Genomic DNA, 27,771 nt, shown 5'->3' on the forward strand with positions numbered 1-27,771 from the left:
ATTTTACGACCTATGGTATCGAACATCTGTGTCTGGGATTTCACAGAGAGATATTTATGATGTTGTGGTTTTTACATAATGAGTTCTAATGAGATTTAATGGATAGATTAGTTGATTTGTAACTATAAAATTTCTGCACACTTGTCATTGTGACAGATCAGATAAACAGAATTTCCGTTTCAAGACTACATTAATTACACTGGGAACTAAGTTGAAACCATGATCATTGATTTTAATTGATACAAATGTTTAATTTTTTTTTCATATTTATTTTGACCTTATGATTTTTTTTACTGCATATTTTAGCGATGAAAAAGAAACCTTTTATTCTAGATATTTTAAAATTTTCTGTTTTTATTTTTTTAGACTACAAATTTTGAAGTTATTTAATTTGAAACATAGTTTTATTATTTAATGAGGACCTATGATATTTTTTTTTACTGTGTGTATATTAAAGTGCAATTGGTATTTGCTTCAAGATATTGTTTCAGATTATTTTTTTTTTCTATTATTATTAATAATTTTTATATCTAAAGATTTCATTTACCAGTAAGAAATTTTTAGAAATTTCTAATTTGTGGGCGGGGATGCTATGTTTATCTTTTTAATACTGGTTAATGAAATCATTACAGTGTGTACTGGCTGGTCATTATCGCGTATGATACGATTTTGACACGCCTACATAGCTAATAAATATTCATGACTTTATAGATAAGGACAGCACGTGTAGCCAAAAACGAGGGTTGTAGATTTGTAGTATAAAGGTATAGATGTAGTTTTGAGAATAGAAAATAGTTACAAAAATATAGTTATTATTTATTAGTATCCGAGAAAGGAAAACACGGATCTATTACATGAGTACCAGTATGCGAATAACTAGTCAACAAAAATAACTTGATATGCATAAGGTACTGATCAATTTCTCAAGTTTCATAATGGGGAGGGGCCCGGGGGATACTTCGGAGAGAAACGATGGAATTTCTCTTTCTTTTAATCCCCACCCTGAAGAATGAAAATAAAGTCCAAGAACCCCTCCCAAAAGACAAGAAAATTAAACTCCTCAACCGGCTTCTCCCAATACTTTTATTCTTTATGACAACTAATACATACATGCAATTCAGTGGCGGATCCAGAAATTTTCATAAGTGGGGGCCCACTGACTGACCTAAGAGGGGGCCCGCTCCAGTCACGCTTCAGTGATTCCCTATATAAGCAACCAAATTTTTTCCCAAAAAGGGGGGGCCCGGGCCCCCTGCCCCCCCCCCCCTAAATCCGCCTCTGCAATTTCTATTTTTATTATAATATCATTATTTAATAAAAGTTGTGGATCTATTACTTAATTTAAGGGATTGGGATTACCAATTGAAGTTTATAAAGTGTCGGGGTGGGGGTGGTTGGGTTAGGATGAACTTGGACAATTAATGTAAAAAAAAGTCCGGATAAACTAATAAAAAAGGCAGGTCCGAGTAGAGTGAAAAATAAAAAGGCAGGACAGAGATTTAACTAAAAAAATATGCAGATTTGTGACTGGGGGAAACACATAACCCGATGATTCGTGTAGAAAATGTACCACGATCTTTTTACGTTTCAAACACTTCAAATTTCCCCTACATTCTACCCGGACGTCGTTTTTGCATTTTAACTAGATCAACCGATTGTACTTCTTGTTAATTTGTTCTCGTCCTGAACATGCATGAAATATTTGCAACTGGACGTTAAGCAACCAACAACCAATCACTCAAAATATCAAATATGCCGTTAGCAAGAAATTCTTTGATGATCCATGTTTTTATTGATTTCTATTTAAGACTGACATGGAAGCGACCATACAGAAAAAAATAGAACAAATATCAAGAGAGTTAAAATGGAAGACAAGCTGATATTGGATAATCAGCACTACCGGTGTCAGACATTTATCTCAGTCAAAGTCTTTGTATAGAGTGTGAGATAAAGAAGCCAATATTCAACCCGGTAGTCTTGACTTGTTAATTCCATATACAAGTATAGACAAATGAATGATTATATTAAAACGAAATATACATTTAAATGGAAGCTATTCTTCTTTAGATATTTTATGTTTATATAGTTGCCAATTATCGAAGTTGTAACTTTATACATTGTTGAAAGATCGTATTCAAATAAATTTGGCATCAGAGAGGTATATATATATATGAAGAATGTTTGTAGTTTTATTTGACGTAGTAAAAAATCAACTTTTATAATTTACTGTTCAGGTTCTTTTTCGATGGTACGGGACTTCGTGTAGAAGTTATACACTTGCACGAAGAAGCAATACATACGAATTTACTTGTAAACTGCAGCAGTTAAGACATTGACAGATACGAGAGTAGGGATCCGGGGTCTTGACTCTCCTTCTTTAATGTTTATTGATGATTGATTGTTCGTGTTTTACCGCCACCAGTAAGCGCAACTTTTTGGCTATTTTGTGGCGGGCAGGTTTTATTGGTGGAAGAATCCGGAGTGTCCGGAGAAAACCAGCGACTTACAGAAACAGACAAACCTGGTCAATTAGGATTAGAACTGAGTGCACTCATACGAGCGGGGTCCGAACTCACAACCTCAGTGTTGACTGGCTAGTGATTACAGTAGTATTATTAGACCACTCGGCCACCGAGGCTCCTCGATGTTTATTTAATACTTGAAAAAATAAATAATTATGTGAACGTTTCATGGTGTTCCGGGGATTGGGCCACTTTCAAAATTGATGGATCCGCGCCTGCAAAACCAATACGTTTTCACCAACTGAACATTACTTTATATATATATCAGAGTAATTACAAGCACTACAGATGGCTTGCAGTCTTTAATTTCGGAAATGAATTTCCCCAATTCATATCATAAGATGACTTTTCTAATTTAAAAATTCACAAGGTAATATGATATACATGTAATGAATTTTAAGTATCAACTGCATTGCTTATTTAAATTGACAATTATACATTATCAAACCAAATATGTATACAGATCATGCAGATAGGTTCAAAACAGTGAAATATTTGTTAAGTATTTGTTAAGCATTTTAAAACTATTGAATTTAAACGGCTAAATGAGCAGAACCAGGAAGTCCCAATACGTGTACATATATATAGGTAATGACGATTTATTGCCTGTAAATATTTTTATACTTAATTATAGGAATGGCATAACAGTTAAATGGTACGTTTTAAGTATTTTATTAGCTATGCTTCGATTTTTTATTTATCTAAATACTTACTTGTTTATTGACTTACTTATCCATTATTATTTTTTATACATTTACTTCAGTATACTTAAAAATCTAGTAATTAGTTACATATTTATTTAATTGGACGATATGCAGTTGCTCTGTGCTATGTAATTTTTTTTTTAAATTTATTGATGAATATTTTTTATTGTTTCGTTAAAATTAATACAACATATTTTAAAAACACCAATAGAAATATGTGTTTAAGTACTATGCGTTTACTGCAGTTATAATGAATAAAACGATTTTTGCGCGAAACGAAAAGAAAACGAAATGAAACCAAAAGAAATTAAGGAAACCATCTTTAAAGCCAAACGAAACGAAATAGGATTCAACGAAATAAAAAGAAATAAAACGTAGTGAAATCAAAATCAATCAAATGTATTATACATTATAATAACGGCATGACATTTATATTCTATCTATGTCAATAAAGCCTAGCATAGCTTTTTAAAAGCATTTGGACGATAGTGATGAATTAGTGCTTTACGTCCAAAGACAAATATTATATGTATATCGGAACGAGAACATTTTATGGTGTTTTGAATATATTATTATTATTATTATATTGATATTTTGGGAGGCGACTTTCCTGATATGGAACTTGCGCCTTGAATATACATGTATACACCTTAATTTATACAAGACAGACATAATGAGCCGGGTTATTGCACCCGAAAACAGTGGACATGGTAACGTTTTAGCCTAGTGCAGACACGTAATATTATTCCGACTTTGCGCAGACAAGTTATTGATATTCAACCTCACGTAATCGTGTAACAGTAGGGAAGCAAAGAATAATAAAAGTGAGCACCACTCAAATTAGTATCTTCTTAAGAAAGCAGAAAAACAAAAGGAATATTTAAACAAAACTAACAAGGCAAGGATGACAAACTGGCAACACTATGGTAAAATTGAAAGACCACAAAAAGACAAACAGCAGTATATCAAACACAAATTCAAAACTGAGCTACACGAACTTGATGTGAACCGATGCAAAAACATAAGTAGATCTGGCTCAACATGTGGCACCATTCGTGTTGCTTATGCAAGTACAAATTCGGTGAGTGAAAAGTCTCACTCGATCGGTGATGTTATGTTCAGAGGAAAGATGACGGAGGTAAACATCTCACGTCATCTGTGAAACAGATATCCGATTATCTTTAATTAAATTAATGTGTTCCCGTCTTGCTCTCTTAAAAAAAGACAAAGAAGTGCTTTATCAATTTCAACAAAATTGGGTCCACATCGGCTGTGTAGTGGTAGAGGATACATCTCTCTTCTATGCCATATTTTGAAATTGATTTTAAATAAACGCAGGTTGCTTCTTCAGGGAGTTTTATGAAAAAGCAGGGAGTACTGCCGGTGTGGTAATATTTTTGGGCACACGTTTCCAGAAAATGTGCGAAATGTACATGAAAGGACGAAAAGCTGTTAATACTGCAAAATGGAGAACAATTTTCGTTATCTATCTTTTAAATATTCGACAAATATGATAGTTAGTTTATTTTTTTTTCTTTGTCTCTTTTTTCCGTTGGTTTAGTTTCTTTTTGTTTTGTTTTGTTTTGTTTCTATTCCGTTTCGTACTTAATAGGCATCCTTGAATTGTTCATGGTATAAACCTGGTTGTTGCTGTATAACATACTTTTTGGTTTTTGTTCATTTTCATTTCAGGGTCGTTTATAGCTGACTATGTTGTATTGGTTTTTCTCATTATTAAGGCCTTACAGTCATATACTCATTAACTTATTTATTCTTTGGTCTCTGCATGGTGAAGAGCTGGTATCATTGGAAATAATACAGCATCTTCTTATTCTTATTTTAACTATATTCGTGTTTACTCAATTCAACCTTACTCTCTTGCTTTATGGTTTGTGATTTACGATCGAGAATTCCGTATTTGGTAGCTTTATTTAGTATAAATAAAAAAGAGTATCCTTAATGAGGCAACAACTAAACTAACCAATGAACATTTCATTTGGAGGAAACGTACGTTTCTATTGTAAAATTAATTGATATCTTATTATCTGAAAACGTTTGCATATACGAAGTCATAAAAGTTGCAAGAAGTCTTCCGTGTTTAAGTCATACTTCTGACCAATTTCAAGTGTTCCTATATTTCATACAGTGATATAGTAAAGAACACTACCTTTAAAATCCAAAATAGTTTTTTTTTAATTAATGAAGGTTATAGAAAGGATGAATGCCTTAAAGACAATACTATATAGTATTGTCCTTTTTATTGCCAAACCTTCAAACTCATTTCCGCCAGATGAAAATGGATTGACGGGAAGTGCAGCAAATACCAAACACCACAAGGAAATAACAAGTTTTGCTATACAAATGGCTGTCGTCACATATATACAAATCAACAACTTGTCAGTAGTGGATGATTCAAGTGATCCGTCTACCAAATTGCAGGATTTTTTTGGTGATGGTGAGTATACGATTGATATGTTTCACGTTATAAATGTCGGGGCCTTTTACAGCCGACTACACAGTATGAATTATCTCATTGTTGAAGGTCGCAATGCTGTGGGGTAATAAGAAGATGGGACAACTACTCATCGACATGATAAACCAAAAAGACAGTTGAATATGAATAAAACGAGATTTGCGGTAAAAGTATACGAGACAGAAACCAATCAAGAAAACTAACACCCAGAGATAGACGTTCTTTCGCTTTTACACGTCTTATTCCATGTTTAAAATTGAGAATAGAAATGGGGAATGTGTCAAAGAGACAACAACCCGACCAAATAAAAAACAACAGCAGAGGGTCACCAACAGGTCTTCAATGTAGCGAGAAATTCCCGTACCCGGAGTCGTCCTTCAGCTGGCCCCTAAACAAATATATACTAGTCCAGTTATAGCGAAGGCCATACTAAACTCCAAATTATACACAAGAAACTAAAAATAAAAATAATACAAGACTAATAAAGGCCAGAGGCTCCTGACTTGGGACAGGCGCAAAATGTGGCGGGGTTAAACATGTTTATGAGATCTCGACCCTCTCCCTATACCTCTAGCCAATGTAGAAAAGTACACGCATAACAATACGCAAAATAAAAATCAGTTCAAGAGAAGTTCGAGTCTGATGTCAGAAGATGTAACAAAAGAAAATAAATAAAATGACATTATCTAAACATATAATTTGTGCATTGAAAATTATAAATTGTTGCTATTAGTTCTGTTGTGCAGGAAAACGCACATTTACTACAGTTAAACTGGAAATATAGCAAAATTCAGAAATTATGAAATAATCATTGACTGGGGCTGCCTTTTATGCTCTTTATATCGTTTTGTAGTCATTTGTTTCTTTTGTCGATCGTATAAATTAAGCGATTCTCGAAGATAACTAAATTGCAATCAAATATTGATCATTTTATTATAATATGACTTCATTGTATCATGAAGTTTCTCGTGATTTCTAGATGCTGATGGGCTGCAGGAATTCAATAGGAGGAAAGACGAAATTATACAACATGTGAAGAATCAGGAAAAATCGAACGAGGCTCACATACACTGCAATTCAGAACAAATAGAATTTGGTAAACACAATTTGTCGTTTGTTTTTTTCATATACTTAAACGGTTTGTATTAAAGGGAAACATCGCAAAAAAATAAATCAAAAATAGATATTATGTCCATTCTGTATAAAAATACTCAAATTCATAGATATTAAAGTTTTATTCTGCTAGATAAGAGGTCACCATCGATTTTAAATTTAGAGTATCATTAGAATACAATAGTGCTAACATCGATACCGTGTTTAAACATGAGATATTTGCAAACAAAAAGAATAATACAAATTACATTCACATAAAAAATATGTAAGAAATGACAAATAAATGAACAAATCAAATATTAATCTGGGATGCATTTGATTACTTTCAACATACTTCGTATCCTATGCTTGACGAATATTTTTTTTCAGTCATATGTTGATGGGCCTTACAAAATTTATGACCTCAACACTGTCAGAACCAAAGCTCCGTAATGATGTCCTTTTGTGCGTTTTTGTAGTAGTTTAGATTGTTTACATTGTAATTACACATGAACATTACTATAAAAATACAAGCTCTATATGTAACAAATAAATTCACATTAACAAGAAACATCTTGACTAACAGATATATATCGCTGAAGTCTAGTTGTCTTAAAATAAGTTCGAATTGTCATAGACATGTTTAACATGTTCTATTCATGGATAGAAGGTGTTGCGTATACAGGTTTCATGTTCCTTATGTTTTAGCACATAACTATATCATAAAACTTCGAGGACAAATAAAAGACCTCGCACTTAGTACTGAACCAGACCTTACGTTGATACGTGAAAAAATAGGAAAATGCATTTTTACCTTGCAATCGTTCTACAGTGGAACCAATTGGGTTGAAATGAACAATATAGCAACTTACAGAGATTTTGGTAATTATAAATCGGTTTGATCTGAGCCTTCTTTATTATCTTAATTTCACAGAGAGTGAACATTGCAGAAAAAACATGACATTTTAATGCTATTATTTTTGTGTTCATGGATCTGATTAGATAAACTAAAATAATGGGTAGAATGTAAAATTAATAAATTTCTCATGATATTTCACTCTATGCATAGTTATATTGCATAAACAGTAGAGGCGTTCAATTTTGATTCCTGGTTCACATATGCAATGAAGAGGTAAATCAATGTATAATACTATTAGTCAACATAATTGAAAACATATATATACACACTATATGAACCTTTAATAACCGACTTTACGGTTTGGGTTTTTCTCATCGTTGAATGCTGTATGGTTGCCTATATTTGTTTAAACTTAGGCTGATGACGTATTTAGTTATGTTGGCCAAACAACGACATCGATGCATATAGTTAAAAAAAAAAATACGAAAGAGTGATGTTAGGTATCGATGAGTGACGTTTGTCACTTCTTGTGTAAGTGTATGATATTTTGTAAAGATGGGGATGCATGCTCATTCACGGACAGCAAATGCTTTAATCGGTCAGAATGGCATCAACAACAATTATGGACTGAGACAAACATTTATTGACTATCCTTAGCCGCTTAAGATAACTGTTGCTTCTTTATTGATTGTTTTTTTTTCGCTAACAAGTTATTGTATTAACTAATCTTTTTATCTATGAAGAAGAAAACGGTGCATTGTTTGTTTCTATTTTAATTTGTACAGGAGTACCAAACAAGACGTTAATGGCTATTGCTGGTAAAAGTTTGGACACGTGTCAAGACTGTGATAACTCTGGGTAAATCAAATTTTAAATGTATATAAAATTTAGTCCTGGTATCTATGATGGGTTTAATTATATAAAACACATCTGGTGGACAAAACTGTACTTCAAACTTAACAGTATTCTACTGACAATTCTTGATAAAAAAATTAATGTTTGTTCTATTTTGGTTTATATTTTCTTTATTTTTTTTTTATAAGTTAAGAAGTTTTAAATGGTCTGGACTCCGGTCTGAATAAAGAAATATTAATTGTCGAATTGTCATCTGTTGCAGTGAAATTGATATCGTTAATGTGATTCTAGATATAAGATGAAACAGTTATGAACTGAATACCATTAAGTTAAAAAATAAGCAGACGAGCCTACTAAAAAAGGTTTTGTGCGAACAATGACTTTGCTATGACTATATATATAAGGTACCCATTACCCTGATATCATTGCCATATTTACATTAAGATAATGAAATACAACGATTTGGAGAGATCTTAAGGCATATACATGTTTCTATATTTTCCCATTTTTCTGTTTTCAATATAGGTCGGATAAGAATTCTTGCAAAAATAATTTATTGATAACTAATATGTTGACCAGTGGATACAAGACAGGTCAGGATATTCAACCTCCATATAGTACGTATCACTTAAAAGCAATTCTTTTATGCACATTGCACTGTTGTTGTTTAAATAGATAGATCTTCATCTGATAACACGCGCATTTTCAGGTTCAACTTTGCATGGCATTTTGTTTTCCAATCGCCGCTGCTACTAAAGTACGGACAAAGATGTGTACAATAATCAATTTTCAAAATGAAAAGTACACCTAAATGAAGTGTTGATTTAACATGAATGCCAATTAACAAGGGAAAATCAAATTCTAGTACATGTATTACAAAGCAAAATGTCTATTTTATGCATTTGTTAAACAATAAAACTTTTACATGTATCAATTGATACATTTCACACGTGCATGTGTACATGTATACATATACATAAACTACTTAAAGAGGGTGCTCTTATCAGACACATTTTTCGCCGAATTAAATGTGTAGACTCAGCATCAATATATAAGCGACTATTCCGAAAATTTACCGCATATGTACAAACATTGTGTCATCTATAACCCATTTGCATAGCAAACAAACAAACTTATTATGGCTAGTGATTCCATTACTTTTATTGGTGGTTTGTATTTAAAATTGATTGAGAGTTCTGTATATGTGTATCTGACAAGTAGATCAAACATACTCGAATGATTACAGTTGTGTCAGCCTTCTTTCAATGCAAGTAGTTGTCTTAATAAACTTATCATTGTCAAATCCTCCTCTACAGAAATAAAAGGTGTCTTAAACTCCAAAATATCATATTATTATGATGAGTTATCGATGTCTGCTTACGATAATGTTGTTCGTTTGGTTAACATCAATTATATTTCTCTCAGAAGAAGATAAATGAATTGTTGTATTAAATGGTAATTGCCTCTTTTAATGGTCCCAAGGTTTGACATTTAGACATCTAGTACTTGTGATTTTATTTTTTTACAACATAAATATATATTTACCCATAAAACGTACAGATAAGATGCAAGGTAAGCAACTACTGTTTTAAACGGCTGACGCTTTATTTTTATTTAGAAGTAAGTGGAGATAAAGATAAAGGAAAATGTGGTTACGGTGGATCTGTTGATTCAGAAAATGGTCAGACTACTGCTTTGGGCGGAATAAATAAAGACCGACCAGATTCAACATATTCACCACATCATTACTTACACTATGATGCTTTCTTTGCCGCAAGGACAGCTACAGTGAACTTTTTGATAGATGAAGGTAATATTATGATCCACATAGTTGTTACGCTGATCTCAAATTGTGTGCCCCTCTGTATTTGTTTTAACCTTAATATGTTTTTCGTTTGTATATTTTAAATTAGTTTTTGACATTGGTGAAATACTGTTGCCTGAACATTTGTGCTTGTAAGATTTATATATTCAAACAGAATTTGCAAGATTGAACATCTGTTTATAATTGTACCTGTAATTTCCGTAGTCTGATATGCAAATGCATTTACTATAATACACTAATATAAAGAAAACTGTACTAAAAGGATTTTGTTTTTAAAGTGAGACAAAAATACAACCGCATTAAGAATAAACCTACAAACCAACACCAACTCTAGACATAAAAAACATAAAGTTTATTATATTTTCAGATTTGCCACTAATATATTGTAATGAGAGTTAATTTTAGTTATGAAGAAATGTAAGATATATTTGTCCTTGAAAAAAGGTATCATAGTGTATTTTTGCATATATTAAATTGGAACTAACGTCTTACAGAAATTGGAATTATAAATGAGTTACAAGAAGATGTTTTTGCTGATGTTTTCAACATTGTTAAAAGATACAAAGCATCCTTTGGTTTTGTAATTGACAACACTGGCTCTATGCGTAACGATATTGTTGCTGTTAGAAAGGCATGTGTAGACATAATTACCGATGTTTTAGGGACACCCAATGAACCAACTGAATATGTATTGGTCACTTTCAACGATCCAGGTAAGTTTTAAAGGATAAAAATATTGGTTGGTTCCAATTTAAAAAAAAGCCCTTGTCTCCCAACAGCATCGGTACAGCGGAAGAGAATTTAATCTACTGCCGCCGTTCACCTGGAGACCTTTTTTTTTATTATTAAGACTGTTATGTCATAACCGGCTAAATGTCCGGCTTTTACTAGTAGCATCAGATCGGCATACACGAAGTAATCTTTTGAATATTGAATTTTGTTCCAAATCTTACAATATGATTCCACTTTTAAAATTAAGCGCATATCACTTGAACACATTTGTTGCACATGTAAACATTTTCATTTCCAGAATGTCGAACAAAGGATGTAACACAATAACTTCATAACGCTCAGAGAATTCGAGAGCGACCGTACACAATATTTGCCTTATCTACGTACGTATGTTGTATGTTCTTTTATTGAACATTATATTCTCCCAGACAAAAAAAAGTCTTGACGTTACAGAAATTCATACTGTATACTCAGATGTTAATATGTACTCACTTGTGTTTTACTGTTGTAAAGTCTGTCAATTAAATCCTTCTAAATACTTTTGTATTCAGTATTATTAATAACAATTTCAAGTTAACAAATTCTGGGTTACACGAAGCACACTTATTTTTATTAGTGATGTCGTATTTTGCATCGACTCAGTTAAACGTGTATAATACACTGGCGGCATATTTCATTTTCCATGGTTATTGTCTTTGATAAACAATAAGACATATTTGCTGAACTTTGGATTACTTTTTCGTTTACTGTTATTCCAATTGAAAATGACCTAAATAAATATTTTTTAGTATTAAGATATGAATGAACGTACATAGTATGACACGGATTATGTTCTTCTCATATAGGTTATGATGGTATGATACTAAACCCCTAACGGGAAGGATTGTGCCTGATGTTCATATGATGAAATCATAATCTTTCAGTCAGTTTAATTGAAGTCTGGAGCTGGCATGTCAGTTAACTGCTAGTAGTCTGTTGTTATTTATGTATTATTGTCATTTTGTTTATTTTCTTTGGTAACATCTTCTGACATCAGACTCGGACTTCTCTTGAACTGAATTTTAATGTGCGTATTGTTATGCAGTTACTTTTCTACATTGGCTAGAGGTATAGGGGGAGGGTTGAGATCTCACAAACATGTTTAACCCCGCCGCATTTTTGCGCCTGTCCCAAGTTAGGAGCCTCTGGTCTTTGTTAGTCTTGTATTATTTTAATTTTAGTTTCTTGGGTACAATTTGGAAATTAGTATGGCGTTCATTATTACTGAACTAGTATATATTTTTTTAGGGGCCAGCTGAAGGACACCTCCGGGTGCGGGAATTTCTCGCTACATTGAAGACCTGTTGGTGACCTTCTGCTGTTGTTTTTTTCTATGGTCGGGTTGTTGTCTCTTTGGCACATTCCCCATTTTCATTCTCAATTTTATATATACTTTAGTGTTTCAATTTTCTTTAGAAACTGATACTATTCTCCAACTAAAAACACCAAATGGAACGGATATGATTAATACACTTAATGACTTAGACGTTTATGGTGGAGAGGATTGCCAAGAGTATGCAATAAGTGGTCTTTCGAAAGGTAAAGCTCAATCTTATCTTGTTTTTACAGTCAACACATCTAAATTAACTAAATATATCATATACTAGGTAGGTTTTAACAGAGACAAACTCGTTTTTTGAAAACACGACTGTACTATTCTTTGATACACACAAATCGGATCTGTAAGTCTGTTAATGAAACCATCAACATTCAGTACATGTTTCCTTTCGAAGTTTGTCAACTATTTTTTTTGTATTATTAAAAAATTGCTACCATGCCCACGAGCTTATTTCTTGAACTAAACATATGCGCGAAAGACACAATGCTATCAAGACTTTTCTACAAAATGAATTATGAATATCATAATGTTTTAATTTTGTTAAACCCTTATATGTTTATTATTAATTTTTGCTAGAATATGGTAAATCTTATATTTTGTATCATAATAAATTCTTAACCTATAGTAACTAGTTTTGATCTAAAAAATGATACGCAGCTTTACTTTTTTTATTTCGTCAGGACTTTTGATATGTATTTATTAGAAAAAAAACCCTCTTCTCTGTCAACCATTACATTTTGAATAATGAGTGTACAAAAATAGAACAGGGTGTTTACAACCTTATCTCACACCCTGATATCAGTTTACTTTGAATTTTAAGGACAATTCCTTATCAAACGGTCTTAAGCCAGGAGGTTTTAATATAAAAGCTCTTATTCTCAATTCCAGAATCCTGTTTGAATATCTTATGCCGGTATATGATTGTAGGATTTCATGTGGAACATATAGACATGGATCAGGCGAGGGATTTTCTTTCTACTGTATATATTTTAGAAAACAATGTTATATTAAGGAACCATTTTAATGTAAACATTAAAGATCATTATTGACCATTTTAAGGTATTGAAGAATGCAAGGAAAATTCAAAGATATTCTTTTTCACTGATGCTCCTGCTAAAGACGAAGTCAATAGAGAAGTCATGACAGAAGCTGCTGCCCTAAAGAATATCGAAATTTTTGAAATGTTAAGGACGCCTTTATGTCCATGGGAAGAAAGGAAAAAAAGGGAAAGTGGTAATAATAACTTAAATTAATTGATATTTATGATAGAAGTATGATGAATGTTATGGTAAATCCGATAACGTATCATAAATACAAGCTTGAAACATTTGTTTGCAATACGGCGATAACATCTATTGAACAAAGAGATGATTCTCAAGTGTTGAGTGGTTATTTTGTAATTTCAATCGACCAAGTTTTTTTTAACGAAACGAAACATGGACCTTTCTTTATTATTAAAATTGAATTATAAAACACAAATGTAGTATCTTTGTTTAAATAATTTACGAATAGATTTTACAACTAGACATATACTACCGACGAAACTGTATCAGTTGCTCTATGAGCTCAACCAGAAGCTGAGAATTGTTATATGTATCAAGTCAAATATACAAAAAATTACATCTCTGGACAATCGGACATCATAATCGAAATTCAAATAACATAAGTTTAAATAGTCTATGACTGTTAAAAAATCTAATAAGGTATTTTTTTTCTGGAAATGACTAATTATTGAATGAACTATTATTTAAGGTCGAGCTAAACGAGAAATAGTAAGGGAAACCGAGGTGTATTACTTGATAGCTGATGAAACCGGTGGACAAGTTTACGAAATAACTATAGACGAACTAGCTAGTCTTACAAGACAGTTAACACAGGTTTGTATAAAGTTAATCGGGATCAACTAAAAAAGATCCTTAGACCTGTATGACCTGTCAGCTAGAATGAATTAAATAGAGCATTTGTCAGTCATTTGCGTTTTCATTTTGGTTTATTCTGCAGATGATGTATAATGACATTGAACTATTCATTTATATGTATTGTCATTATATGATACATATAAAATATTATTTCTTTATCGATAATTTATTTATTTGTATTACTAGTACTACGCATCCTTTTTTCCGCACCTTGTCGCTCGAAAATTAGTTTTTACATTTCCTGAAAAGAAGGTAAAGGACTAAGATTCAGGATACAACACAAGGTGTACACACACGTTAAGACTTCGAATTGCCTCATGTATACATCCTACATAATCCGAAAAAAGACAAAGAATTAAAAATTAGATGATGACAGATCTAACAACAGCAAAGTCTTCAGTACGGAACATATAGCAATAAGGAATTATAAAGGGAAGGAGGATGAACTAGCCAGCACTGGGAGTGATACATGTAAAAATCTACCATGTATGTTGTTTAATAGAAGAGGTCGGCCACGTGAACCCCAATAAATTTACCTATGCAGAACACTTTTCCAAAGCACACAATTCTGTACTGACCATAGTTCCAGGTTTGAAACACCAACAAAACACAAGTACATTAAAATGATTTTTATTTTCAGTAATCAAAGAACGCATGAAGTATATTATAGTGATAAAGAAATATGAATAGATATAAAAACATGTGCAAAATGATAATGCATATTCACAATACCTTCTTTGTTCAGTTATTTTCATCATGTTCATTATTTAGCTAAATTCTTATTAGAAGCATATAAGAATAAACTGAAATATTTTCAGAAACTATTCCCTTCAGCAACAGCAATAGTAACGTTTCTGACGCTAGGCTCAAGTGACGATGACTCAGTATCTTTTAATGTTGATAAGACGATGAATAATGTAAAAATAACAGTAATCGGAGCCTATTCTACAGATAATGTTGCTATATCCTCTCCATTTGGTAAGTCATCTTTCAATAACACAGAAACTGAATATGAAAAATTGTACTGTGTAATCGTTATTTCTTACATAATTAAGGTACTGCTTAGAAAAGAGCAAATTCACAAAAATATTGAAATTCGAGGAAAATTAAAAAAAGTCCCTGATTAAATGGCAAAATCAAAAGCTCAAACACCTCAAACGAATCAATAAGAACTGTCATATTCCTGACTTGGTACAGGTATTTTCTTATGTAGAAAATGGTTGATTAACCCTAGTTTTAAATCTAGCTATATATCTCACTTGTATAACAGTTATATGAAATTCCATTATATTGACAACATTGTGTGAACAAAACAAACAGACACAATAGTTGGAAATGTCAAAAATAGGGGTACGGCAGTCAACATTTTGTTATAATCTGAATCAGTATAAATAAAATGTATCAAAGAAGCACATTAAGGCATATCGACAATGCATATTAACTCATTCCTCAATTGATTTTAGTCCGAAGGGAATACAATCTAGATTAAATCTCTAGTGTTTTTTTTCATTCTTGAGATGTCAACAAAAAGAAAGATTTGTATGTGTTACCAATTTTATCATGAATGTTCCTGTTCAGTAATTCATCAATTTACAAATGGAGATAAAAAAAACATTACCATATTAGCATACTAGTGTTGTTATGTGCCATATGATCATCTAACGCTCATGTAAGAAAAAGTAATGATTTGTTCATTTCAGGATCAGTGTTTACAACGGAGAATGCAAATACACTATTTGAAAGTCCCGATAAAGTAGTTATAACTATAGTGGTAAGTATCATTTATGCACAAATAAGAACAAAAATGAACACACAAATGAATACAGTTAAAGTAAATACATTAAAGAAGAAAAATAGCTCATCACTGGCCAGCTATTTACATGTATGTGCTTTATCTGGTTGAAGTATTTTGGATCTTTTTGTTTTTGAAATTTCTTACATCACATACATAATATAAATATAAATATTATATACTGTTGTTTCTTCAACCTTTCGAAACCTTTACTTTGACATTTCTCAAGATACTGATTTTAATAGATGGTTATGACTAGTGACACTAAACCAGTTTAAGGTGTACTTCGAAATAATAAGTTTGAGAAACATCATCATCGCATAAATTCTCAGTAACTACAAATTCTACCAGATTTTCAGTTTGTTGTACTTATTTTAGATTTGTCATGTTTTCGTTTTTTTTTTCTGTAGCGATTTGCAGAATCAATGTATTTTCAACTTATATTTCCCCGGTTTTAAATAGGGTTCCTTTTTCTCAGTCTTTTGTTTAGTAAGTTTTGAATACTGTTGTCTGGATGTTTTTGTTTTATGATGGTGTTTTCAGTTTGAGCTTGAATGTCTCGTCCCTTTGGTATCTTTTGCTTCTGTTTGAATTCTAAAACATGAAATAAACCTTGATACCAACACAGAGTGACGAAGTTATTTACTTTCAGCAGATAAGCTGCAGTCCGCTGTATTAACTTAGAAATTAAATAAAAATAAATTATCCGAATTTCATAGACCCACGTCATATAAATATTAAGAATAACACTTCAAATTGGTAATCACAACAATTTTTAACAAGAAATTTGATTAATCGTTAACGTTTTGAATTCAACATGTCCCCTTATGTGAGTCTGTATTGTATTAACATTGAGATATGTTTTTTTATTATACGGGATGATGAATGACGATCTTTAATTTGTTTGAGCTCCTCAAAATACAAATCAATGCGTGTGCCTTATAATAAGGGTACTACATCTGATTAAGGATACACTTATCATTGAAATGTTTTTTAGCAACCGACCCCTGGCGTGTACACATTAACACGAACAGGCGATAACCCATGGAATATAAATATCACTGCACAGACAGCTGTTGACTTCGACTTTACTCTCACGGAAATTGCCGAAGATGGCTACCTATACAAGATGGAAGGAAATCCGATATTAGGTTTGGCACGAATATTTAAGAATACAGAAAAAAACTATACAGATTCTAAATTGTAAATATTAAGATACTCATCGTGATAATTAACAGAAATGGCAAAACAGGATATATACTGATATTTCAATTATATATAGCTTTCATTTATTTGAAGTTATTGGAGTTGTCCATTTCCCTTTATAATAAAAAATGTCTGATTACTGGATGATTCCAATTGTGTGTTTGTTTTTGCCTAGACTTTCGAAAGTTGAATCCATTCGTCCTATAAGTTTCTGTACTAGTTATTTTGTTTTGTAAAAGCAGTGAAAACAACCACTGTGTACCATCACTCAGGCAATTCACACTAATTTATTCCTACTCTTTCTTGCATTGATTATTCACATCAAATGCATATACGATGATGATCCTTATATACATAGAGTTGTGGTATGATCATCAAAATTCAAATGAAGTGGATGTAAGTAATTATAGACAATCATATCGCCAGCAATAATACACATACCATAAAATGTGCTATAGATTGCTATGACACATATGAAACAATTTTTCTTATAAGCAAAAAACCTTTTGAATTGTGAAAAAGGGCATATATATCATGTATATGAAATATAATTTTTTTCTAAGTACTCGAAAAGAGATAGTATAGTACGAACAAGATTTAGACAATGAACATAATTTTTACATTTTCCTCAATGTTTATTTGACATAAAAAAATGATTGAACCCAGTCAGAGATATGAAAGTTGTTTTCTATTCTTTTCATGTGTTTGAGCTTTTTATTTTGCCATTTGGTGAGGACTTTCAAATTTGAATTTTCCTTTGAACACCTTTTGTTTTTATGTTATTTTATATTTTCTAAGTAGCCACAACCATAAAGTAAGTGACTCTTGAATTCATTTTGCGCATAAATAATTACGTTAAGTTCAAACTCAGCGAAAAGTGAGTACTGTTGTTAATTAATTCTATGTCACAAAGTGGTAGATACGATCTAAAACAGATTAATTTCAAAATCAAATTCTACCACAATAAATTATCACCCTTAATATTCCTGAAGTATAAAAAAAATCCTAAACATGAGTTTTCATGAGCTAACGATTTTATTCCAATGTGTTTCGATTCTCATCCTTAAAAATCTTAAATATAAATAAATTTAAATGATAAATCATCTGGAAATATATTTGATTTTTCATGAGCTAACGATTTAATTCGCATTCGTTTCAGGTGAAACATACACGATATTTGTAACAATATATAACCTGCCAGAGGATTTAACAGTAAAAGGGATGTTGCTCACAACAGAAAATCAAGAATTGGTTCATCTTAACTTGAGGCAGTTGGAATCTGAATTTGATTCTATATATATTGTTTCATTAAACCTTACGGCAGAGGTAATACATGTAATAGTTCTCTCTGGTACTTCATTAGTTTTTATGCAATACAAGAATTATTTGATATATAATTATAATGGTCTTTTTTAAATCAAATACCAAAATATTTATGTTTTAAGTAAGAGAGTTATGGTTTTTTTCTCAATTTTAACTCTTAACATACTTGCACTGCAACTGAGTACATGGCTTGATTGCTTGCACACAATTTTCAAATTAAGTGTTGAATATTTGACAAACAATTATTTTGATTATTTATGGTCTGTATTAAGCACAACCGATGTAGATGATGATACATAGGTCATGAATTAAAACAAATCACACAAGACAAAACTTATCTAAGTTGTTCTAAAACGTAAAAATGAGATTATGATACTTCTATATTATAATAATTGAAAATAACAATAATCCTAATGGAATACTCTTATATGTTCTTTTTTTCTATTTATAGTCTTACCAAATCAGTATTTACGGTACAGATAATGGAACAAACTGGATGAGAACATCATCTAATATGATTAACCCTGTGCACGTTAAGCTTATAGACATTTCTGCACCAGGTCTGTATTTTTTCTTGTTATTTAATTATACATATAATATAAAATGTCAAATGTTAGGAGACTTTTCAAAATTGTTATTTCTATTGTTTTGTCAAAAATCATGACAATTAACTGAAAGAAAGAAAAAAAACTGTTGTTAAAATCAGACATTATGTCGTAGTGATATTGATATAATGTTACCATAGCATTTATATAGTCAATTATGTCCAGCCTGCGACATACCAATCTTACATTTCATCGTCTTCTTTTGCATAGGCGGTATCAACATAAGGGATCATTTGGTTTATTTTGTTACATATAACTGTTTCATAAATTCGTCTAATGTGACTTTATTCCTTTTTAAGCTCACCTGGGCCAAAGGGCCAAGTTAGCTTGTCTCGTCACTTGGCGTCCGTCATCTGTCGTCGTCGTCTGTCGTCGTCGTCCGTCGTCGTTAACTTTTACAAAAATCTTCTCCTCTGAAACTACTGGGCCAAATTTAACCAATCTTAGCCACAATCATCATTGGAGTATCTAGTTTAAATGAATGTGTCCGGTGACCCGGCCAACCAACCAAGATGGCCGCCATGGCTAAAATAGAACATAGGGGTAAAATGTAGATTTTGGCTTATAACTCTAAAACCAAAGCATTTAAAGCAAATCTGACATGAGGTAAAACTGTTTATCAAGTGAAGATCTATCTGCCCTGAAATTTTCAGATGAATCGGACAGCCGGTTGTTGGGTTGCTGCCCCTGAATTGGAAATTTTGCCGTTTTTGGTTATTATCTTGAATACTATTATAGATAGAGAAACAGCAATAATGTTCAGCAAATTAAGATCTACAAATAAATCAACATGATCAAAATGGTCAGTTGACCCCTTAAAGAGTTATTGCCCTTTAGAGTCAATTTTTAACAATTTTCATTAATTTGACAAATTTTTATAAATGTTTACTAACTATTTTCCTCTGTAACTAAAGGGCCAAGTTTATTATAGATAGTGCAAATTGTAAGTAACAAGAATGTTCAGTAAAGTAAGATCTACAAACACATCACCATCATCAAAACACAATTTTGTCATGAATCCATCTGTGTCTTTGTTTACTAGATGTATGCACATAGACCAAGGTGAGCGACACAGGCTCTAAAGAGCCTTTATAGTTTACTATACTAACAATATACAAGTTTTTTTGTTTAGCTCACACTTAGTCTTATGTTAATTTTTCTAATAAACAAATACCAGATTTTGAATTGATTACCCACCATCTTTGAAATAAAGTTTTTGATAACGATAAAACATACCAATGATCGTGAGTTATCGGTTTTTATATTAAAGGTGTTTATTATGTAGCCGATACAATGAATGTGAGTGATGATATTGTATATAAGAAACTAAATATAATGCTTTATCAATGATAACTATATAATTTAGTTTTATATGGGATATGGTCATATTAATAGATATATTGAAGGTAAAAAAGAAGGAAATAGAAAAATAAGCTTAACATTAAAAATTGTTTGCACCTGTCCTAAGGCAGGAACCTTTTGTTCGGTAGTTTTCGTTTGCTGAAGTGGTTCATATGTGTTTCTTGTCTCTCTATTTTTAAATAGATTAGACAGCTGGTTTTCCCGTTTGAATGGTTTTACATTATAGTAATTATTGGGGCCCTTTATAGATAGGTTCGGTGCGAGCAAAACACCGTGTTGAAAACCGTACTTTGACCTATACTGGTTAACTGTTATAAATTGTGTTGGATTGAGAGTTGTTTCATTGGCACTCAAACCACATCTTATTATATCTACTAACTAATAAATGAATTAAAACCATGATATACCACGTAGAGTGTTGGATGAGAAATACCTGAATAAAATTGATAGTTTTTATGTTTAAATAGATCTTTACGTCAATATGATTAGCAACGTATCCTACAGAGTAGAAAATAAAGGCCCAGAAAATGAAACATTTGATGTAATGATAACCGATAACAGAGGTTTACTAATAGGCCAGACAACCTTTACAAGAAGTATTGCCACGGGTGAATCTCAGGAAATTATTTTTCAAGTTCAAGGATCAAGTGAATTTAAAACTGTGTAAGTCTTATTGAAAAATAAATCGTGTTACAGAAGGACGTTGTGCATTGTGGAGATGTCCTTGAACACAATATGGATATATGGTAAGATATGATAGCGAATGGAAACGGGGACTCAAAAACCCAACCAAAGGACAGAAAACATCCAACAATGGGCCTTCCATGCAGTGACAAATCCCGCACTTGGAGGGGAACTTCTGCTGACTCCTAATTAATCATGCTTACCTGTACCTTTTATTACAAACTATACAAGATCATTGAATGCCATGTAAAGTTTACTCAGCATCACACTACATTTCTGTACATTCCATATTCAATACATTTGTTCTGACAATTCGGAAATATGTGGTTGTATTTTGAAAAAGAAAGAGCAACATTCTTAAATCGAAAAAAAATCAAGATTGTAAAAAAACGTTTAATTTTAATTTTACGCGTCGTTTTCCCTTTGTGTTTGCTATTGCTATTTTGACTATTTTATTGTTTTATTTTGTTTTTATTATTTGATGTCTTATAGAACATATGATATCACAGTGAACAAAACTGGATCTATTTTGCAACAGATGAAGAAAACAATTTATGTAAGATTTAAACTTCGGTGTTGACACGAATAGCAATAATGTGGTCATTTATACAAATTTCCTGTTTACAAAACTTTGAATTTCTAGAAAAACTAAGGATTTTCTTATCCCAGGCATATATTACCTTAGCCGTATTTGGCACAACTTTTTGGAATTTTGGATTCTCAATGCTCTTCAACTTGTAATTGTTTGGCTTTATAAATATTTTGATTTGAGCGTCACTGATAAGTCTTATGTAGACGAAACGCGCGTCTGGTGTATTAAATTATAATCATGGTACCTTTGATAGCTATTTTAAATAAATAAATGAAGAGAAGACTATTTTGTTGAACGTGATTTTTAAAAGATACTAGAATACACCCGAATTTTGGAGAAGAAAAACCGTACCATACATCCAAAGCAGTTTCAAAATTTAAAATGAATCTTGAAATATATACCAGCTGTATACATCGACCATTTCCATTCTCAATTGAATTCTTAAATATGTTATGAAAGAGGGACGAGCGATACCAGAGGGAGAGTCAAACTCATAAATCGAAAATAAACTGACAACGTCATGGCTAAAAATTAAAAGGACAAACAGACAAACAATGGTACACATGAAACAACATAGAAAACTAAAGAATAAATAACAAAAACCCCACCAAAAACTAGGGGTGATCTCAGGTGCACCGGAAGGGTAAGCAGATCCTGCTCCACATGTGGTACTTATGAGATAACAAATCCCGTAAATAGTCTAATTCGGTAGGTCACATTCATGAAAGGGAAGGGATTGTAGTTACGACGCAGGGAACATATCCGATATCATTTGGAAACGGTTATTCCGTAACGGTCAACTTGTGATGGCGTCCGTAAAATTTACGAAGTGATTATTTCAACTTCACCATTTGGAACTTTTGATTTAAGAGCTTCCTTCTATCAAGAAAATCATGATAGAAAAGCAAGCATGGGAATATCTTATCAATTGGGAGATATATACACCGTATGCAGGTGCTGCTGGAATGTTGCTACTTAGAAATGGAAAGTTCACAATTGGAAAGCTGAAATCATCTGTTTTGTCGTAAAGGTTTGTTATCAATCGACTCTCATTGTCAATTTCTAGATGTAAGTCAAGATATGAGGCCGACTTAACTATATCTGTTGTATCCTTTATCTCTAGTTCAATGGGATAGATGCTTTCATTCTAAATGGCATGAAATAAAATATTTTTACGTGGTTTTAGAAAACCATTACCTACCATAAATTGTGTGTAAGGCTGATTGTTTAGGAATTATAACGATTGAGTGTGCTGTAAAAATATATAAAACTTAGTGAATACATTTTCTTTCCAGATAAGTCAAGACATTCCACCAGTTTGCAGTGTTGATAAACAGTCTGGAAATTGTGACAATACCTATACAAATGGCTCCTGTTCAGATGTTACATGGAATGCGCAGGCAACCATAACATTTGTAACAGAATTGAAATCCATAACTGGGTCTATTGGATTGAATATTGACTATGAATCATCAATATCAACACCGATGAAAGTCAATGTCAGGTAACACACTTGTTGAAGGGCACTTCGCTGGTGACATTTTTCTTGGAATAACTCAAACACATTTAACATTTCCATGACATTCTGAATATTTTTCTCGAATTCTTTAAGGATTTAGAAAAAGAAGATAACATATAACATCATAGAGAAAATCGGGGAAAAATACACAATTAACGAAAAGAACAGCTATAGTACAGAAATACGTATAAACAACTGAAAACTCATTCAACCAAAATAAAAACGCCGATACGTTTCGGATTATTCTGAGGATAAGAAGATCCTGATCCACATGTGTTGTCCGTTGTGCTTTTCATGGCAAATACAAAATTGATATAATAAAAAAGAGATTGATATTACGACATTTACAGAGTTGCCAATGTCAAATAAAAAAAATGAAGTACTGCTCAGTATATAAGAGTTCACTTTTTCTCACTGATTTCAAAAGAGTATATTCCTATAGTTGTTATTAATATTGTGTTTTTCAGTGGAGACTGCTGTATACCATCCGCATATTTATCTATTATTGACGAGAACAGTAATTTTGCTAGATGTCACTTTTATCTCGGTGAAGTTATCTATATTGAAAATAAATCTAATAGTGTACTGTCAACATCAGTAAGTATGCGGAAGACTTATAAATTGTTTGAAAATTTGAGTTCTACAACACGTTTAAGGTTTTGTTCGTCTGGCTTCTATGGTTTTGCTTTTGTTTAGAAATTATGATATTGTTTAGCTTTTGACCAATAGAAAACCTAAGGCGTCAATGTCATTTTTCCTAGTAGAGCGATTGCCGTTACATGACTAGGGTCATCCGTTAAACTTCGATATTCAATATTCTTCCCTGAAACAGGTACACAGATGAAAATGCTAGCTATAATTACTGAACGTGTGATAAGTAATGAAGAAAACTTTCTCCATGACAACATCAATATACGTTTCGACAAAGCAGTGTTTTAACATGTTGTAGGTTTTACCAAAAGGAAAGCACTGACAATTAAAAACCAATTGTTCAGAGAACCATTGATGGTCTTTCCACCAGTTAAGACCTTTTTTTATATGAAAATATTAAAATTTGGTTTTAAATGTCAATTTTAGCGTCAAATGACAGCTTATTGAACGCTTATTCCAAAAATATATGGTTTCTATACAAAAAGATATAAATAAGGGAGATCATTTTTTACTTCCGGTTTAAAATATGTTACTTCCGGTAATTTTTTATGGTTTACTTGACACTGATTCCAAAAATATATGGTTCTATATACTTTTTCATTAATGAAGTACAAAATATAGCTACTTCCGGTTTACAAAAGGTCACTTCCGGTTGTCTTTTTCTAGATCACATTGCTTGCAACCTAATTTAAAAAGTCCCAAGTCTTGATCATGTATACATATGAGGTAAAAGCAAAGGTCGAAATCTAGAACGTTAAATTTACCTATGACCTTGAGCTCAATTTCGAGGTCATCAACCAAGGACCTCAAATCAAAAGACTCTAGGCCTCTACTATATATAGTTAATTAGATGTTTTACCTTACAACTAATATTAGATATAAAAGGGGGCAAAACTGGCATCAAATGTCTACGTACTCTTTCGACTAAAATCTACGTGTTACCACATGTCGCAACTAACAATTTAGTAAAAATAATTTGTCGATAAGTTATACGGCTTTTGAAAATGAGTGAAAATAAGCCAAAATCAAAATTTATAATATGACCTTGACCTTTGACCTTGACCTTATTTTCATTTTTTTGGACCAAGGACCTCAAATCAAAAGACCCTAGGTCTCTATCACTTATGGTTTACCAGTTAGAAATGCAAATTCTTAAATCAAACATAAAAGGGGGGATAACTCTCATATGGAATCTATATACGGCTTCGGTCAAAATAAAACAGAACATCCTGAGGATATAACGAGCAATTTGGAAAAATAAATTTGTCGGTTTCTTATACGGTTGCGAAGCCTTAGAGATAACAAGAAAAACAGTGTTCGGGGAGATAACTCTTATTTGGGAAAGTATTCGGTTAAAACGAGTTGGTTTCAAAAGCGTATAAACTGTTCGATATCATATTCCAAAAATCTAAGCGACATCTTGCTAAACAAAAAAACAGCGAAGGAAAAAAATTAGGCGGAAGAAAAAAAAAAAAAAATAATAATAATAATAATAATAATCAGAAGAAATCCAATAGGTCTTTCCACGGAAAAGTGGAAAGACCTAAAAATCAATCCTATATAAACATGATAAACAGAAAAATCTATCATCTGTAGATATAGATATTCCAGTTTCACACAGGAAAGTTTATACAGTTCTTTAAAAACGGTGCGATGATTTCCATTTGGCCTTCATCTGCCTGCATTAAACAAGGAGATAGGGCATGATAGCCAAAATTACAAATATCCACCGAAGTTCAAATGACAATTGTCTACATATAGCTCCCCGTTCGTTCTTCAACAATGAACTAAACGTTAACTTAAAGTATGCTAAAAAGATCAATGAAAAATATAAGACAAGGTTATCGAGAAAAACTTTAACCACCTAATGTTGAACACTGTTTTAACACTAAAGCATAATAGCATACTGTAACAATCAGCTGAAACTGAACTCAGCAGATCGACTCCAGCACAAAAAAAAACAACATGTAGAAAAATGTACAAATAAGAACTTTCTACAATGATAACAATTGTATTATATAGATAGGATAAACACCAAACAGTAAAATGTATGTCGTAATTGGACAAATTGACATAAGCAATTAATGAATAGATCGATATGTATTTAGTGATGAATAACCATGTGACCATAAATATTATGAATAATCCTATATATACATAAATGATAGGTATGCCCCTACACAAGCTTAATTTTTCTGGGTCTCTAAAGCAATCAAGAAAACTTTTTTTCAATCTATAATTATTAAGAAAAACACATTTGCGACCTTTCCTGTGAAGTAGTATGATTTGTTCACACCGTAAACTATCCCTTTTTTCAAATTCCGATAGTTTTATTTGCTCTGAGTCATTTCATTAATGGTTTTCATTTTTTAACGAAATGATACGGGTATGTTATAAAAGATGGAATAAAAATGTTGCTCTGTAGTTAGAAGGTTTAAAGTTGTTCAATAACAAAGCTCGAAATTGGGTTAAATAGTAAAACATTAAAAGCATTTGATAGAACCGTTTTGACTTTCTGTAATATATACAATTGATTTGTATGCCCCGCTTATAGGCATTATGTTATTCGGTCTGTGTGTTCGGTCGTCCGTTCGATCCTCTTTCCCGCTTCGGGTTAAATAGATAAGGTTAAAATTTTGCAGGTAAATTTTCTTTTCTGATTTGGTCAAGGTTTGTTTTTGATGAAGTTGATGCCCAATCAACTTGAGTCTTAGTTCACATGTTCCTTATGATATGATCTTTCTAACTAATTGTTTAAGACAAATAAAATTGGTGACCCAAATTTCACAGTTCACGGAACATAGAAAACTATAGTGCGTGTGGGTCATCCGTTTCTTATTCTTTTTGTTTTCTTCTTTTATCGAAAATTAATGTTAATGTTATAGCTTAATTATAATTTGACCAAAGAAAATTATAAGCATGACGATGTTTTATGTCAAAATCTTACAATTATGTGTTTTTTTTCATTTGATGTTCGACCGTCTTGTCTATTTAAAAAAATAGACAAATTTTTACGTTATCTTTATACAAATTTTCAGGAAAAGATTGCCATTGGAGTTGTAGCTGGTATAGTTGTAGCCTGTATCGTAGCCATATCGATATTTTTAATATTAGTATACCGGGGAGCAATTAGACCAAAGCTAGATGCCCTAAAAATTGATACGATTAACATTAGAGCTTCTAAGGATTTTCCTGAACAAAAAGATTATTCACCAAAGGAGCGATTTCACGATGACTTTTCGGCTTTAAAGAATGACTTTTACAATCACTTGGTACATACCTTGCACAAGGAGGAGATATAGAAATAGAGGATATTTGATAAATATATTGCGAGCAATTTATTCCTATAGAATCATTAATGTGTTTGTCTAAGCTCATCTCATCAAGAACTCATTCCAAATATAAGAACACGGTAAAAGATCCATTCCTCGATATTTGTGCAAACATAGATATTTATATTAAAGTGCGCATCCCCATCATTTTGCATTTTTGTTCAGACATACATTTCTTACAGTCTTTTACTTTAGAATGTGCACCATTTTTTTCAGTCTTAAAGAAATGTGACTACTGACTAAAAGTTATATATTTTGTACACATGTTTACAGTTTGTATGATTTCCCAATATTTAAACTTTTTAACATATCGTTCAAATTTTGACCAGCATGTAAATAGGTTATA

At 31.9% G+C, this 27,771-nt stretch overlaps 1 protein-coding gene across 2 annotated transcripts; it reads left to right on the top strand.

The window, feature by feature from the left end:
- The first annotated feature begins 3,073 nt into the window (after positions 1 to 3,073).
- LOC139495688 (von Willebrand factor A domain-containing protein 7-like) lies at positions 3,074 to 27,572 on the top strand. Of its 2 annotated transcripts, none has more exons than XM_071284020.1 (21): positions 3,074 to 3,188; positions 5,373 to 5,681; positions 6,679 to 6,795; positions 7,500 to 7,673; positions 8,436 to 8,508; positions 9,031 to 9,122; positions 10,124 to 10,315; positions 10,825 to 11,043; positions 12,518 to 12,640; positions 13,500 to 13,673; positions 14,193 to 14,317; positions 15,178 to 15,337; positions 16,060 to 16,130; positions 17,149 to 17,302; positions 18,517 to 18,683; positions 19,132 to 19,240; positions 21,115 to 21,310; positions 21,824 to 21,887; positions 23,219 to 23,427; positions 23,910 to 24,039; positions 27,132 to 27,572. In XM_071284020.1, exons 2-21 carry the CDS (start codon positions 5,426 to 5,428, stop codon positions 27,393 to 27,395), a joined length of 3,069 nt encoding a protein of 1,022 aa, XP_071140121.1. In that variant the 5' UTR covers positions 3,074 to 3,188; positions 5,373 to 5,425; the 3' UTR covers positions 27,396 to 27,572. The 2 variants fall into 2 exon arrangements, with proteins under 2 accessions (XP_071140121.1, XP_071140122.1); XM_071284021.1 differs by having other exon boundaries at positions 3,074 to 3,177; positions 5,432 to 5,681.
- Positions 27,573 to 27,771: the final 199 nt, after the last annotated feature.

The sequence above is a fragment of the Mytilus edulis genome, chromosome 11 (assembly GCF_963676685.1).
Source record: "Mytilus edulis chromosome 11, xbMytEdul2.2, whole genome shotgun sequence".
NCBI classification, from domain to species: Eukaryota; Metazoa; Mollusca; class Bivalvia; order Mytilida; family Mytilidae; genus Mytilus; species Mytilus edulis.

What these genes read in the sequence shown, in the direction of transcription:
- LOC139495688 (XM_071284020.1), top strand. Translation starts at nt 5,426, where the DNA reads ATGAAGGTTATAGAAAGGATGAATGCCTTAAAGACAATACTATATAGT. An exon ending in AGCAACTTACAGAGATTTTG is followed by an intron (nt 7,674 to 8,435) that starts GTAATTATAAAT and finishes TAATTTGTACAG; the next exon opens with GAGTACCAAACAAGACGTTA. An exon ending in AATAAGTGGTCTTTCGAAAG is followed by an intron (nt 12,641 to 13,499) that starts GTAAAGCTCAAT and finishes GACCATTTTAAG; the next exon opens with GTATTGAAGAATGCAAGGAA.